At 28.6% G+C, this 18,505-nt stretch overlaps 2 protein-coding genes across 6 annotated transcripts in view; one reads left to right on the top strand and one right to left on the bottom strand.

The window, feature by feature from the left end:
* Nucleotides 1–18,505, top strand: part of LOC111039743 (LIM/homeobox protein Lhx3) — a 48,852-nt gene that overhangs the window by 7,062 nt on the left and 23,285 nt on the right. The gene's annotated exons all lie outside the window — the stretch shown is intronic.
* LOC111039744 lies at nucleotides 11,638–12,965 on the bottom strand. 3 transcript variants are annotated; one of them, XM_022323353.1, is made up of 4 exons: nucleotides 12,860–12,944; nucleotides 12,348–12,786; nucleotides 11,998–12,268; nucleotides 11,642–11,929 (listed from the first exon to the last, which is right to left on the bottom strand). In XM_022323353.1, the coding sequence occupies exons 1-4, from the start codon at nucleotides 12,892–12,894 to the stop codon at nucleotides 11,715–11,717; spliced, it is 960 nt and encodes a 319-aa protein (XP_022179045.1). In that variant the 5' UTR covers nucleotides 12,895–12,944; the 3' UTR covers nucleotides 11,642–11,714. The 3 variants fall into 3 exon arrangements, with proteins under 3 accessions (XP_022179044.1, XP_022179045.1, XP_022179046.1); XM_022323354.1 differs by having other exon boundaries at nucleotides 11,646–11,929; nucleotides 12,348–12,763; nucleotides 12,860–12,965; XM_022323352.1 differs by having other exon boundaries at nucleotides 11,638–11,929; nucleotides 12,348–12,905.

Raw genomic sequence — 18,505 nt, 5'->3', positions numbered from 1 at the left:
GTTATCACTATTACAAATACTAAATAATAAAATACTAGTTTTGTAATAATTAATTAACAATAATGGTACTAATAATAATTATTAATAACCAAAGTACAAATAACTGGCATAAAAAAACTAGATATGTCACACTTTATATTAGAAACATGTCAAATGTACGTAGGTCGCTTGTCAAAGGTAGAACACAACCCGAGACAAATATTTACCAAGTAATTCGATTATGATTTATGAATAACGCAATGACATTATTTATTAATAAAAATAATGAAAAACTAATGTTAGATACAACAATTATTTATTTAGTAAATACTTACTGGTTGCAATGCCTTGAAAAAGTATTTTTTTATTTTAATAATATGATTATTTTGTTCTGTTAGGTAATCAAATGTCTTGCTTTATTCTATTTCTATTGTAAAAATGTTTGATGCGATTAAGTTAACTTAATTTCAGTTAAGTTTTCCTGTCATTCTAAGCCACTTAGAAATAATGTATAGATATATGTCATGCTGTAAGTTACAGATCAAATCCATTGTTAAATCCCTCTCAAAAACTGCTAGTTTTAACCAGTCACTTTTAATTATATCAAAAGTATTCCAGTACATTGTGTAATTTTGGTAATTGTAAGAATGAATCTTTTTCACAGTTAATAATAAAACTTAGGATCTTCATTGTATACAGCTGATAATGTAAATTAAAATTAATTGTGAAATTTCTAAAGTACCCTCATAATATGTGTAAATACAACTATCGCCGGTTGTCATTTGCGCATCGCTATTGTTAATTTAGACCTTTTTTGTAAGACATTTGCGCATCGTTCGATTTTTGGGTTATATATCATTTGCGCATCAGCCGTTTAAAAGGTCTTACATCATTTGCGCATCAATATTATTTAACAATAGAATTTTAAAAAAGGTGTACACCCAAAAGTGCTAGTTGTTTTCTAACTTTGATCTTGAAATTCATTCATCAACTTTCAAATATTGTACAGATATTTCTGTTTTAAAATATGTTTGACGACGCATATGGTAGAGAGAAATGGAGAGATTTTGTGATAGCAGCGATGGCACTTAATGGGCCGATAAGCTGAGAATATTGAGATAATATTGTGTAGGATTATCATTATAGTTAGCAATAACATAACTAAGATAAAAAAATTGTTATGCCTCAATAAAAATTGATGAACATTGAATATTTATTCAATTTATTTTAATTATATGGGTTTGTTTATTACATATGATTTATGAAAATCATTACATTTTCAATGAAAAACTATTTTTTATACAATTCTATTGTTCAGCATGTTGATGCGCATTTGATGTATAATAATTTGGTGCAGGTAAAACGGACAATGCTCAAACGATAATTAGCGCTGATGCGCAAATGATGTACGATATTTTGGCACAGGTAAACAGACGATGCGCAAATGATGTACGGCCACAACTATGGGTGCCACTGTTAAATATAGACAGTTCAAATTGCATCTTGTAGCTTCAATAGGTAAATTATTACTGGTAATCGGTCAAAATATTTCTCAACAAAATATTCAAATTCATAATTTTAGAAAAACATATTTATAAATAACCACAAACATTTTGAAACGTCGTTAAAGTCAAATAATAGAAAATAAAATAATAAGTTAGAATATCAAATTATAAAATTCCGTAGATCACACTATTTAGCGATTGCATTTAAATATTGGGAATACCCCTACTGTAGTTATTAAATTCCTCGCAGATATTTATTAATTTTTGTTTTCTTTTATTTGTGATCTATGACGGTTTAATGGTACCCAGTTTACGCTGAACAATTTTTGTTTCATCCACTACATTTTCCAGTATTTTTTGTAATTAATATCCAAATTATTGGATGTTTGGAATAACCCCAGTATTAAGCCAATTTTGTTAGTACTAATGAGTGTGTTTATGTTACGAGCAACGTGGAATACTGGGCAATGTGATCTTGCCCACTAATGTGAACCACGAATTTTTTTTTAACCATCAAATATTATTTTTTCTTTTATTATAATTACAAATATATTAATAATGATAGTAATAATTCGTATATAATATTGATGGAATGAAAATACAAATTAACTTATATCATTATGTTATTTTTGCAATAAATTAAATTCAATGAAATGTTATAATAAACTATGACATTTTTTAACACGCTCTATAAACTTATTTCTGTTACCTATCGTACTGTCTATTTAAGAATCATAGTTTCCCCATATGGATATGTCCATACTGGAATGATAAGAATAATAGCTGTCTTGATAAAATCAGTCAACAATATTATATGAACAATAATTTATATTTTTCACAGACCAGTCGAGTATTTGTACCAGTGGTGGGGAGAACTTTTTTCGTAAGAAGTAACTACCTTAAATAACACACCAAATTTGTTCTCATTTTACACTTATTTTTTCACACATTTTAAACGTAGATCATATGTAAGTATGTAACTATGCAAGTATAAATCATAAACTAGTCTAGCCGCCTAGGTCTTGGAGACTGGAGTACCCAGCTCAACTTTTAAATGAGGCAGCTGCCTCATCAAATAGCTATTCACGCCGCCCTTGATTTGTACTATAAACGACACTATACTTCGTTTCTGTTTCTATTTGCACATGTTTTAAAATTGAAATCTAAATTTTAAGAAAATTTGAATAAAGTTATGGAAAAGAAAAAACTAACAGAACTTTTATTAGTAAATCTAAAAATTATGAAATAATTAATTATTTAAAAACAACTGAAGCTAGAGAAGAAAATAAATTCAAAATGAATGAAGAAATATGACATAATGACAATACTAGGCGACAAAAAATGAATTGTTCCAATAACTGCAGAAGGTAATTGTGTAAAATTATATGCTTATAAATAAGAGTTATTTAACATTTTACGTGAAACACATTTATATATTGGGCTACGGTATGTATATAGGCTGGTAGTCGGTAGACCGCTTTTGCTCAGAATCGTGTTTTGTAAAAGTTTTTCAATGATTTTATATCATGGAGCTCAAATTTAACACATCCATTACAGTGGCTCCCTGGACAACTAATGTACAGCAGAGCGTTACCCACTTACTTGTTTTTTATTATTATACCTATGAGTTGGAGAATATTTTCAGCAACATCTTTCTCTGCATTGTCCATAAGGAATGAATTTGGGGATAAAATAAAACTTGATTTTTGTATTGTATGATCAATAGAATTCCTAAGATGTAATTGCTCTTTTAGAGAACGTGAAGTGTTTGACGAACATGTCAAACGAGGGTCAAACATCACAATATTTGCTTCACAACAATGTATTGTATAGTGTGGGTACGGCTTAAGGTTGTGAAAAATATATTTTTATGAAGAAAATATATGAAAATATTCTCTTATGAGGAAAACATGAATAATTATTTGTATGATTTTTTTTTGGTTTTCACCAGTTGCGACAATAAATATTTTGTTCATTATTCGGTATAGAATTTATTATTTATATTTATTTCACAATTTCACGCTACCATGAGAGTTGCAACTTTATTTCGAAACTTAAGTAAATCTATGTTATTAGAAATCATTAGTTTCGAATAAGTTACAGTTAAACTATAAATTATGTAATAACTACTTATAAGTAATAGCTAATAGGTACCCATTATGTAAATTTATGTCTACAGTCAGCCAACTCACTCTTTTAAAAAGAAATAGTTCACCATGGGGAGGGGGTCAAGCACTTAACCGAGATATCAGTAGGACCCCACGTTTAGCAACCGTAGCTGATATGCATTAGGTAATAGCTAGAGAGCATAGATAAAACAAATGTAATAATAAAAAAATCGTACTTCTAATTTTGTTCTGATCAAACGTGATATTATTTAGAAAAAAAATAGAAAATATTTTCAAAGTATATGATGATGTGAGATGACGCGATATGCCTACGCATTCTCATTATATACGCACATCAGTGTTCCAGGAAAAAACACAAATGCTCTAATGGCAGTGTTGGGTAGTAACGTAACTTAAATCACAAATAACTGTAAAAAAATTAATTTATCAGTAACTTTGTAATTATTTCATAATATTTTATTTAAATAAACTCAATTGTAACGAAATTGCTTTATTAAAAGTAATTTCTATGAATTATAGAGTAACTCGTTATTTTCCACGTTATGAAAATAAGTTACGAATGTAAAATTTATTAAAATAAAAAATCAAGGGGGCTAAGAAATTTGAAAAAAAAATTAAAATCAAGTAAATTTAATTACGATTACAAAAGTTTTAGATAATAATCGACAATTTTAATATTTTTTTTTTTTAATTATTAATACTTAGGTATACGGACAATGTCCAATTTACAATATAGAATAAGGATAACAATAAAATTATAATAATATCTGACAATTAACACATTTTTAAATTCAATATAGGTAAAATATAGTACAATTAGTACAAGGAATAAAATAATAATACAAATTAATGATAACATAATATGATCCCAGAAATCAGGCTCTGCCCTAGAATTTATTTTTTGATTAGGTTTATTTATTTTGGTTTAAATATTTTGGCCTAAATTAATTATTACGTTCTGGTGTATTTTTTGATTTTAATAGTTTTTAAAATATAACCTTCCTCATTGACGATAATAAAATTAAGTATCAAATATAATAATAAATATGAAAACATAACTAATTTATTACATGATTTGTTTAAACAAAGACTAATCACGTTCAGTTTTTGGAATGGTAACAGGAAAAAACTAATGTAAATATAGTTAATATAACCACGGTTCAAATATTTTGAGAGCACTATTTTTTTGGTAACTCAAATATAGACACCTTTACCTACAAGCACTGTGCACGTACTGTTTTGTCAATGCGTTAGTTACGGTTTAATAGATTCTAAGTATTGACAAAATGTATTATACGGGTCCTGGATCCTTCCCCTCACGGTATTTTGCGTGATCATCCTCGAAACATAATAAATAATAATAATAAAAATGGGACACACCGACAGAGGAAAAGATAACTATCGGCCGTAACATACGGCAGCACTCGGCGTCACTCGGAAAAATGACCGTTCGGCTAGTCAAAATAATAAAGGACGCGGGACCACCTGTTCAATATGGATATTACTATGATTAGTCGCATGAATGATGGGCTACCCTCCACGGCGATGCCGCTTATTAGTCATCGTTATCGTGTATGCATGTGTATACTAGTTGCATGTAAACGACCGATTATTATTATTATTATTACTATAAGCAGACTTTGTGAAGTGCACGCATTACGCAAATGGTTTTCGAGACGAACGTCAAAAAAGTATATATAAACGGCCAATTACAATGACCACTTGGATTTTTAGAAAATGTAATCACTAAACACGGACAAAACTACAAAAGGGTCATGCGTGAAAGGGGTCAGTCGGCCGGTGTCCTTTCTCTTGGGACAAACGACGTAAGCGTGACATAGAAAAACGAACGTCTAGTTGGAAGACTGAAAAGCTGCCTGTTTCAATATTTGAATGATAATATACAAATGCACAATCGAATAGTAAATAGCACAAATCAGTTTTAAATAAATATTATAACACCAGTCGACAGCACTAAACTTTTAACTTCTGTGTGCAAAATATACTTATATTTTATTCCAAACGAGCAATCTAAAAGGTAACGTATTTGGTTTGTTTGAACAATGCAATTATTTTCTATAGTGATCGACGGGGTTTGAAATGATTCCAATCATAATATAGTTCATCTTCTTTTCATTAGTCATAAAATACAGAGCAAACGTTATTGCTGTTTTCTAAAAACTATTTTGGAAATAAATAATATGGTTTCAATGGCCATAACTTTTATTAGAGGGTTTCTTCTAAGGATTCTAACGAAAACGTTATTATGCAATTGTCTAAAATATTTTACTAAGGAAACGTATTTTTCTGGTCTGGTCTGGAGGGCTCTTTGAAAAATGATCATCCGAAGGTTATTATTTGCAAAGTGTAAAAAAACTTGTTATTTTCACTGACTTTAGGAAAAATACTGCTTTAATCTTGTTTACTCGAAACCATAAAAAAGGGCCAAAGGTATACGATGTAAGTTTCATTTTATCGAGTCATTCCGGCGCTTTAATATGTTGTACTTAAAAGCTGGAGGGTTCCCCCGGTTCGACCTGCAATTAAAGGCGTTCGGAAAGGTTAAACACTTGCACCAACCGTTAAGTAATGAATGTTACTGCTGTTCACTGGTGTTGATTAAAACTTACAAAGACCTTTTTGCACCTGAGGCTTCCTTTTAGCATGTGATTAATTTTTCATTTTTTTTTTAGTTTCCTTGAGATTTCTTTTTTCTTTCTTTTTATATTATAAAAAAAACTTTAATATCACCTACATTGTCCCATAATGGTATGAAAGTTTCACTATAAATAAAATTTAACAAAAACAAGAAATGTAATTTATATCTACAAAATAACGCAATCTGTTATTATTGAACGACCGTATTAATAATATGATTTTATGGTTATGTTTTCTAAAGAAAATGTACTTATATATAATTTATTGTGTAATACGTACACGAATTTGCATGTAAGTAAAATAGACTATAGATACTTATACGAATAATAAAATAATAATACCTATATTTGTAAAATTTACTTAATGACAAAACATTAGTAGTGATGGAACTCTTGTTTATGTTCAATCGTTGCTTTGGTTTTAGTTTATTTTATAATATACACGAAATTCAGCTCGTGGATTTTACTAGTGGGGCATTAAAATAAAATAAAATAAGATTGTATATTATATGAAATTATCAGGATTTCGGTAGTATTTAAGATTTTCTTTGCAAAATAACCAAAATATACAATATTTAAAAAAGGGCAAAAGTTACATTTTTTTAACGTTTTCGAAGACAATAGTGTTATATGCAAATACAAATGAAACTTATCAAGTTGAATATGTAGTTTATTTAACTTGTTTGTGTATACCGATATAAATATAAATTATAATGTATATTATCTAGGTTCAAATGTACATAAAAATATGATGTATGGAGAAAATAAAAGTTGATAAATATATTTAGGGTATATTTTCGTGGAAATTACAAATTTTATATTTTGTTACTATATACCCATAGCATTTAGAACTTGATAGTCTGACAATGTCTTTAAAATAATTGTTCACTATAAAAACTAATGTTTTCAAATAAACTTTTTGATTATAAGCAAATGTATATTTGTTTTAAAATTATATTTTTTGTTATTTTTATTTTTATGATCTTTTTACTGGTGAACGTTTCGGTTATAAAGAGGGTATAAAACGGTGTAGCTTCTATACATAGCACCGTTTTAGACCATTTTTGATTTTCTCCTTAGCTTCACATAGTATTTGAAAAACCATAGAAAACTGTAGTGGATTTTATAGGAAATATCAGCATGATTTCAACATTATTTCCCGTAAAAATGGTTTTTTTTTTAAATTTTGATCTTTTACTATCAAATTGAATATCAAAAGTCACAACATGTCAGTGCGAGACAGTAGGTTAATGTTCAGCATTCAGCCTGTATCCAGGGATGGGCAAGTTACTCGATTAGTTGTAACTGGTTACATTGTTACAAGTTACATTAATATTTAACATCGTGTATCTTGTTACAAGATGTGAGATACTTTGGAAATTTGAAATTACTTACAACTTGAAGTTACAGTAAGTTTGTTTACGCTTAGTTACATTTAAAGCTACAAGTCATTAATTTCTGACATAAATAAATATTTGTTTGTATGATGAATTCATGAAAAAAGTGTATCATGTAAGTTATACCATATTAAAATGTACACAAATTATTGATTAATTTATCATCAAAACATAATATTAATATTGTAAGTAGTGGTGTGATGTGATTTAGTTAACGTATTGAAATTCCATTTTAAAATAAATAATAATAAAGTCACATTTTCACGTAAAATGTAGTTGTATTCTCATATTGCACAGAGTTTAAGTGTTTTAACTCGACTCATCGGTGACAAACAGCGGGGGGTTACTATTAGGAGTGTGCAGAGGAAAAAATGAGCATGAAAACTAATCAACCGATGAAATACGTCCAAATGTTTCACTTAGTCCAAATGCCATTTTACCCCTACAAAACGGCCAGCAGTTAAAATCGGTCGAGGGATTACCATTGATTATCACTAAACCTTTCCCCATAGGATAAGTCACAAACGACGATCGGCGTGCTAAGGATCAACACCACGAAAGGGGACATGTACACACATACTGTACGTTTTGAACACTTAGAGGGTGTGGATTATCATAAAACGCCGATGTACACATAAAGAGAAATTTAGGAATTAGCTACAACCAAATTTCGTAATGGGGTCGGCAAATCTCTCAAAGGCCACACCGCTACTTTTAGAATGATTAACTGAAACCAAACTATGCAAATACGGGGCAAAACTATATGTTCATCATTCCACATGACTTTACTCCGTAACGAAATATGTATAAGGTCCCAGGTAAAATACTATATTATAATAACATGCATACCCATTGATTATTATATTATCGAATTACAGACAAACATTATTTTAATATTTCAATATATAAATAATAAGTATAAATCTATAATAACCATAATATATCTACACGTGTAAATAAAATAGTACCTAATAATCAAATAAATAAAATATTACAATATTAAACTATAAATATTATACAATTATATTCGTGCATCTAATATTCTAATTTATTTACCTTCTTACCGATATTGTTTATTTTTAAACTTCTTATCAAAGGTTGTATTTTTTTAAAATTTATGTTACAGCTTTAACTGCTTGAACGGAACATATTATATTTATAGCTTTTGGTAAAAGTGATTATTAAGACAGTACTATATGTTAATTATTAATATTATTTTTTAACTTTTATCACAGATGTCATAGCTTTGCTTTCATGCATTATATGATGATATATCCAAAGATAAATATAGTTTAATTACATTTGCACACACATATAAATACATTAGAATTTATAAAAATATATACTTACCTATGTACGACGCACAAAAAATGTCTGATGCTAGAGATTTCTTTTGAAAATAATTGATTACCCACTGTTCTGTCTTTCAAAGGCTTAAACTCTTTACCGAGTCAGAATATTATATTATTTAAGCATAATATTTTGTGAAAAACAGTTGTGTGTGTAGTTGTATTATTATATTGACCCAGTAGCGGGGTCTTTTTTTTAGCCTGGGTTACTTACTACAACTCGACTACGTCGTGTTCACAAATTGTTTTCGTTTGCTATTGTACCATAATATAAAACAAGCACATCAAAAATGTTGTTTGATTTTCATGTAGAACACCACGCCCGTGTGTTTTATATCACCCAAAAGATGGCACGTGACTTACGTTGTCATTGTTCGCGACTTCCATTGTTATGCCGCATGAGAATTCACAATATAATACTGCACACGCATCAGACCTTTACAATAATGCAACCCGTACAAATCTCGTACATTGTAAATGTTTCCCTAATGTGTTTCTAAATGACTGAGTGAGCTTATTTTTTTCTCCCAATATTTTCCATGCTTTCACGCCTTTAAAACGCAAAACAATAACAACACACGTGTCTCCACGATCCCCATATGACAAATTGTCCAACGGTCTTGGTAGAATCATCAATAATGTAAACGAAGAGAACACAAAGCAACCAAATAGAAATAGAAACACTAATGGGTGATGACAACACAAAGAATTTTTATATAAAACGTATTCAAAGTCTCGAAAGCCGAGTAAATATAATATATTTAAATTTGTTCGGATAATTACATTCACGGACGATAGATCATATAATTTTGATTAATAAGTTATATCGACATATATCTTTATACAAGATAAAATTTAAAATCAACTAAATTCACATTCAAGGCGCTTATAAGATACAGTATTAGAGAACCCGTTAACATAAAATTGTGCTTTGGTACTGTTATTAAGATATTTTATTTTTGCTTGCATAGATACCTACTGCAGTATGAGTTAAGGAAAAAATCTATTACACCTTGGTTCTATGTTTCGTAACATTTTAAATAAATGTTTTATAGATAATGTTCAATTTTTTAATGCTTATAATAGGTACTAAGCAATGTTTCACTTAGAGTACCTAAATCTTTTTTGGGTTTTTATTAATAAAGCACATTTTTCGAATTAAAATAAATATTATAGAATGTGTAAAATCCCTGAGTTAGCATATTATTTTTTAAATTTTTTTACAGTTGGTAGGCACACAGATATTTTATATGAGATAATTAAATGTATGGGTTGGGTATAGAGGAGTTATATGAACTTAAATTGATATAATATATCAAATAAATATTTTAGATCTTTTGATGTTTATATAAATATATGGTTAAATAGATAAGAAAGATAATTGTAATACATTTTTTTTATTTAATTAATAATATAATAATTTATACGTATATACGAGTATCACTGTTTACTATTGACAGTATCCAGGGACACAGCCGTATCTACTTTGTTTGACCTTCATAGAAATATAAAATTAAAAATGTTATATACACATATATATATATATTTATTTATTTATATATTTATTTTATATTATTTATATAGTTAAACAATAATATTTATAAGTAGGTACCATAGAAATAATTATGCATTTCCTGTACCAAATAAATATGTATAGGTCATGATACTGTAATAGGTATTTCTTTATTAGTTATAAATCGTACTCATTAAAACAAACTGCAAATAATATAATTCCTCAACCCTATTTACAACACTCAATATTATTTGTATATCTTTAAAAGCAAGTGTCTGTTTGTGAACCGAAAATAATTCCATGCATAATTGTATTTGCCCATCGGCTCATGGTACTCATACTCATACTCCTACTCATATTCATACTCACCGCAAATAAACATAGGGGCTAGTTTTTATGATCCTGCAGAGTTTATTTTTTGTACTCCACTTTTAGTATTTGCTTTTCAATGTCCATCCTTCGGGAATCATATTTTTTTATCAAGTTTATTTGTTTTTTATAACAACTGCGCGTATTGGCAAACCCTTAACTTTCCTTTATCATTATATTATCACTTCCCCCCCGTCTTTTCTTTATTATATTAATTTTATTTATTGTGTAAATATTAGAATTTTCAAAACTCAAATAAATCTGAACGCAAAATCAACAACTGCATAAAATGATGAACTGCAATTATAATATAAACGACAAAATTATAATTTAAAAAACCTATTTAATTAGTGTTTAACACATTGTGTGTTCATCAGTATGCTTTTATCAACAAATATATAAATAACTGTACACAAAAAGAAAGTGTTGAGGAAAACGCAAAATCATATTTCACAATATTACTACTTAAATGTTGCAAAAAATACGACGAGTAAGGTTATTTATAAAAGGGTGGGGGTTGTCTGGCCGAAAATCTAGTGACCGAAAGTCTAGTGATCGAAAAAAAGTGACCGAAAAGGTATCTGGTCGAACACTTTCTTGATCGAAAAATATAATATCGAAAATGCAAATGATCGAAATGTTATGTAATCGAAATTTGTCATGGTCGAAAAATATATATTTTGTGTTAATTATTTTAAAAAAAAAAACATAAATTATAATATAAAATTAATTTAAGTAGGTAGTATAACGTAGAAAAAATTTGTTATAAAATATAACTTATAAGTATTAGTATAAATATTATAATATAATGAGTAATTAAAACTTTAAATTTTGAGCTATTCCTCTTAAATACTCTAATAAATCATAACCCGGATCAGCTAATAGTCTTTGTTGCACTTCTTTTAAGCGTATATTGTGCGATTGTACTTGAATTTTCATTTTTTTATTACTACGTCCATAAAGTAACATCTCAATTACTGCTTCAGTTTCGTTCTGAGTAGATTGTAAGGTTTTGATTAATTTATGCAGTCCTACGACAAATAATAATAAAATTAATAATATAATTAGTGATAAATAATAATGTCGATTTCAGACAAACCTGGATGTGGCGATATTAATCTATTTAATTTTCTATGCCAGGATTCTGCTGTATTTGTCGTCCTGGGCAATCCTGATGATAACCTTTCAGCTACAGACCATAATTCTGGAGGGAAAAGTGGAGGTGTGTAAACTGATTCTCTTCTTGGTCTTCCTCTTGTTTTCATAACTTGTTTACCCATTATGTATGAATGTTCAAAATACTTTAATAGACTTTGTTCTTCTTCATTGCTCCCAAATAATGGTTTGATTATGGCCCAACCTTCCTGAACCTTAAATATTAAATGTAAAGATATAGAAAAAAATACAATAAAATAAAATCAATGCAAATTACAATAATATAATACAAACCCTATCAACTGGTAAAAAGGCCATCGCAGGTAAATGTCTAGCAAGAAGATTGAACTCAGGATCATTTGCATATTTCGTCGATAACCCAATATTTTGAATTTTTCTATAAATACTCTGGCATAAATGGAAAAAACATGTTGAATGAGTTGCTTGGGGAAAATTTTCAGTTAAAGAATTTATGGCCGCTTTTTCAAAGTCTGTTATTATTTCCAAGTCATTAGTTTGTGTAATATTAATATTGTTTTCGAGGCAAAATTCATTTAATAAAAAAAATACTTGATTATATAGCTCTTCACTTTTACCATTCATCAGAGCAAATACTAATGGTACGAAAATTTCATCGGTTCCGCGTTTAATTGATCCGTGAATAACATACATTTGTTCGAAAATTTGAGGGCAAGCCTTGAATGTTCCATCTGCTAACCAGCAAATAGATTCGCTTAAATATTTACAGTTATCATTCGTCGTAAACAATAGCAAATTTTCATTTTTTTTAATTAAAAATAATTCACCTTTTAGTGTTTGACACATTGTTGGGGCTAGGCATATTTCATCAATGGATTTAGGTTCATTGTAGATTTCTACATTGCGTCTTTGACGTTTTACTAATTTGTTGAACTGAATTCTTACTCACATGGGAAGCAACAATTGTCGAACACTCGTTAATAGATTTCTGATAGATCTGTAATGGTTTATCTTCGATTGAATTTTTCGCATTCATTTTAATTTTTTCTTTTATTTTTCTTACTTCCAAGCCTATAGGATCGGGAGCATGACAGTGTTGATCCGGAAAAAACGTTGAATTTTTATCTAGTTCATGTTTTTTTTCATTTGTCTCCACAGTTCGAATTTTTGCACCACATTTATTAACACAAATCCAATAAAATACGTGTTTGCCGTCAGTTTTACGTAATAAATCTTTGTTTTTTTTATATATGAAATTATTTATATTTAATAATATTCCTCCATGGATGCTAGGTACAATATCAATATTCATATTTATATATAATAAAAAAAATTAACTGTTGTTGCAAAAATATGTATAAAATACCAAAGTATATTGAACAGATGATAAACACTATTGGAAGGTACACCGCACACGTGTACTGAACAGTCGTGTACACACTATCATCACTCGTTACACACTAAGTACCTACTATACGATATACCTTCATATGGGCTAGGTACATCTATAAAAATACTAGATAAAGTAATCGAAAAGATAATCATTATCTTTACTTCGACCAAAAAACCCATTCGACCACAAAATATTTCGACTATATTAATAAAATATTCGATCATCTGTTTTTCGACCAAAAAAAGATTCGATGACATGACATTTCGATCGCTTTTTTTCGATCACTAAACCTTCGACCAAATGACTCGCACCGTTTATAAAAACATAAAATACATAGACTTTTTACGCTACTGTGATTATACATTTTTAAATAATAAACCAAATAAATAATATTATACTCTAAGTAATGAAACACAGTAAACTCGTATAGCGTCAACATTCGCTGAACAAAAAAAAAAATATATATATAAGCAGTTAAACATTTCATAGGACATAACAAATTGAGTATACCGACAATATACGTTGGCATACAAAAGCCACTGAAAAAAGTTTACGTGGTTAAGCAAAAATGTATACAAAGAGTGAAAGGGGGAGAGGCGAGTGTATATTATATATACGAAAAAAAGTATACAATGAGTATTAATCAGAATAAATACCCAAAGAGCTCCATAATGATGGTACGTCTCATCTATAGATATACGCAAGGGTACAGGCTTAGAAGCCTTCGAAATGTTTAGGTTTTCATCGTCGTTTACAATATTTTGCGGATCGATTTGAAAGCCTTTTCGGTTTTCACTAATATCGCACAAAGACTTCTGGGTATTGTTCGATTTGCTGCTACCAAAGTTGGTTTGCAGAGGCGGCGGCGGCGGAGGAATGCACGGTACAAACGATCCGACATCGAAAATTACTTTTACGAAAAAAAAATAATAATAAAAAATGAAAAAAAACCATAATCCAGATCCATAGTGGTATTATCTTTATGTATGGATTATCGTATAATGATAGTACACAAATTTGTATTAATAATTAATAGTTAATACACACCGAAAATAGTTTCGTCAGCAGTCGAACAAATCAGCGATGTATACTATACCACCCGTCGTAGGTATATAAACACGTAAATATTTTTGTTTCGCCTTTCAAGCGATCCATCGCTTCGTGTTTATAGGAAATAATAATAATTATTATAAATCATGTTTGACGGACGGTTTTTCGGTGAACAGTGGGAGGAGCACGTCGGCCCGTTTAATTTGTTGATTGAAATATACACGACGTACACACACATACACACACACAACATGAACATATAATAGGTATATATATATACACACATATACATGGTATTATAATATATTATAGCGTATACTACTACTACAACTGCTACGCGCACACTTATATATTATTATTATACGGCGAGGGAGACCCCGTTGTGGCTTTACTGGTCTAACCCGTCTTAACCATCTGGCACGCATATATACGCTCACATAATCTGCTACCCTGCTACCCTCAATTACCACCACCTGGAGTCAGTGCACGCACCCTACTCCAAACTGATGCCACTGCCGCCCATGAGTATACAGCAGAATGAGAGAGAGAGTGAATGAGAGTTCCCGATATATACATATTGTACGTAAGTACACATACGTATGGCGTTTATCGAATCGATAAACGGACACGAACGATACCCACCCTTCGTTCAGACCGCGGTGACGCGTTTCCAAATCCGATTCTGTTCCGACGACTGCAGAGATGATAATTACACCACTTAAACGCGCACTCTTTTCGAGAAAGAATAAAATTCGCATACAAAACATTGTGTGTGTGTGTGTGTGTATCGTACTGTTGTTTCTGTGATGCCACTTTTTAAAAAGAGAAGTTCACCGTCTATATATATATATATATATATAAGCATCTACACACCTACACATATTATAGAGATTACAATTTTTTTCTTACTTTATATGTTCATATGCTTGCAGTAGTTTCAAACAGTAGTTTGAATAGAATTTTTATTTGTATATTGATAATAAGCTATCAGATGAGTATATGTTGTGGTTTAATTCCACGTATCTTCACGGAATTTGTCATAAACAGAGTTGTATTTATGTGCTGCAACCACACGCAAAGACTTAAGTCTATTCAAGCATAGACGTTTTGAAAGTTTAGAATCTCCGCTCAGAATTAAAAATAATGATACAATAATATAATATAAGGTAATAATGTTTTTACAATATACTTTTATATTTTTTTACACACAACAAAATAATGAATAAAATAAAACTATTTGACTTAGTTTATGAGATTCCTGAACTTGTTTTGTTCAAATGGTATAAGTTATAATCCTAAATATGGAGATGTATCCAGCTTATTTCTGTACTCATTTTTGGATAAAGATGTACGAAAAAAAGCTTTCTTGACAAGCTTTGTACTAGTAAATCGCCATAGAAACTCAATCAGAAAGTCTTCATATTCGTCCATATCCAAAAATTAATAAGCTGTTTTCTTTTAAATTTACTTTTTAAAGTTGTGTAACATGAAAGTTTAATCAAGTTTTCTTTTTGACGATTTATAATGATATAGATGTTTGAAAGAATTCTTTATAAAAAGCATTCAATTGTTTCTTCTTCAGTTTTAGGAAAATACTTTTCAAATGAATAGTGACTATTTCATATCAGGTACATATGGAGGAACCTTTTGCATATATTCTGCAATGAACGTAAAAGTAATTTGAGAAGTTTTAATTAACTTTCAAATTAAATAACTTCAATAATCCTTTCATCGTTAACAATTTAAAAATTTAAAAATTTAATAGACCATACAACCAACAATATAATTCATTATTTTATATCTAAATTATATTTTGGATTAATAAACAATTTTAAATATCAAGCGAAACTTAGCATTGGATATAAAAAAAAATTATTAAATTGAAATCTTGAAAAAAAATTATAGACCTTTTTTCTAACCTTTTTGCTTATAAATATTACACATTTTATTAATGTACGTTGGTTTCAAAATAAGTATTTTTAGAGCACTTTCACCAGAAAAAAAAATAAAAACATCGGAAGACCAATAGTCTTTTCTGGTTTCAGCTTATAATATAAACTCATTTTAATTATTTTAAACATATAGAAGAATATAAATTAAGTCCAGCTAATGGTTTATCACCTTCTTTTTCTGATTTTAATTTAAACTTCAAGTTTAAGTACTAAAAGAAAACCACAAAATATATTATTACTGCTTACAGTAAAATTATACATCTACCTATTTATAAAAGCCCCAAAAATTGCTGATCAAGAGTTTTTTCACTATAGTAATTTAAACAGAAATTTAATGTATATTATGTTCACTAAGTAAATGCATTCGGCCTCATTTTTTTCTTCATTTGTTTACCCCATGTTCATTTTAGATTCTATTATAATATAGGTAATCATACATATTAAAGTGAAACGTTTTTATAAATGTTTTCATTGTAGGTACCATCTTATTAGTTTAGTTTTCAGAATATGAATATTTCTTTTCAAAAGTTAGTCATAATCATAAACAAATAAAATATAAATTGATAATTAGTATTTATTTATTATTCAAAATGTTTGCACTGTTAAATTATGACCTAATAAACTAGGAAAATGAGAAATTCAAGTTCAGGAAGAACTTTCAGCTTATCAAACTCGGGAATACTCATTTATCTAATACGATTTCTTGTTTACCGAATATTTTTATACTTTATTGTATTCTATAAATATCTATATCATTTTAATAATTATAAATATTTTAAGTATACCATTTTTGGTCAATTAACTATTAAAAAAACTGTTGTAAAGTGTTGACTGACATTTTTGATAAGTTGTGCTCAATAACTTGTACATTACCTCATAACAACCTTACCTCATAGATTTTGGGAGGATAAATTAATGTATTTCGATAATATATGAATTTATCAATATTACTTATCCTTGTGCTACATATTTATATATATTTAAAATTGCTCACCTTTTTCAGTTTATTTTTAATGTGGGTACGTATGTATGATAAATTTTTGTCTGTAGAAAAAAAAACTAAAAAGTTTTCAAATTTAAAACAAGATTTCTCATAATTTGTTCTTATCGCGTTGAGGATAATTGATAGTAAACACATTTTTTATAATCATTTTAAGTTCAAATTCTTACAAATTTATTCAAAATCACGAAATTCACAGATAATTTTTTAGTTAAAAATAAACAACATTTTTAGTTCTAAAATGTTAACATATAAATACTTAGTACAAGATTTCGCATGCATTTTTACTGGAAATTAAGAAAAAAGTTAACAGAAAGCCATATTAATTTTTTTTGAGTGATTAGGAGCTTGAAGTTTTCCGACGTTGAATATTCAAACGCATAATTACGATGTATCCTCTAATTAATTATTTTATTATTATTCAAAAAATATTAATCATTGAAATTTACAACAATCCACTCTTTCCTAACTTGACATTTTCTTTACACTATGCAGCTCTTTCAAAATATTTTAACTAATTTTAGATCAATTATAGGCATTTCAAATGTTAAGGATTTTTTTTCCTTAAGTGGTGATACACATTTTGAGGCTTAGTCAAAAAGTTCAAAAACTTGAAACAAGATCCTGCATAATATTTTGTCATTGCACTAACTCAAAAAATCCATAAAATACACCAGCATAATAATGCACAATTATTTTTAATAGATAAATTCATGGGTATTGACTTAAGTTAATATTAGTTAGTAATATTATATGAAATAATACTATAGTATAGTAATGATATATAAGTATATAATAAATAATAAAATAATAATAAATACTATCTATCATATTATGTGATTTGTTTTTGTTTTTTAATCTACAGTATAACTTAAGGAAATATTTAGAAATAGAATTAATTACTAATAAGGATATAAATAAACAGTTAAATATCCTTAGGATGACATAAAGGATGTCAGACTGTTGTTGCTCTGAATTGTCTTTTATTTACTATGGTTAAATTCAAATGTACACATATTTACAGTGGTCTACTCAACGCTCGACCCCAACAACGTAGTAGATCGACTTCACTTTTTTT

This window comes from Myzus persicae, unplaced genomic scaffold (genome assembly GCF_001856785.1).
Source record: "Myzus persicae strain clone G006 unplaced genomic scaffold, MPER_G0061.0, whole genome shotgun sequence".
Taxonomy (NCBI): Eukaryota; Metazoa; Arthropoda; class Insecta; order Hemiptera; family Aphididae; genus Myzus; species Myzus persicae.
This window is presented reverse-complemented; position numbering and strand designations above follow the sequence as displayed.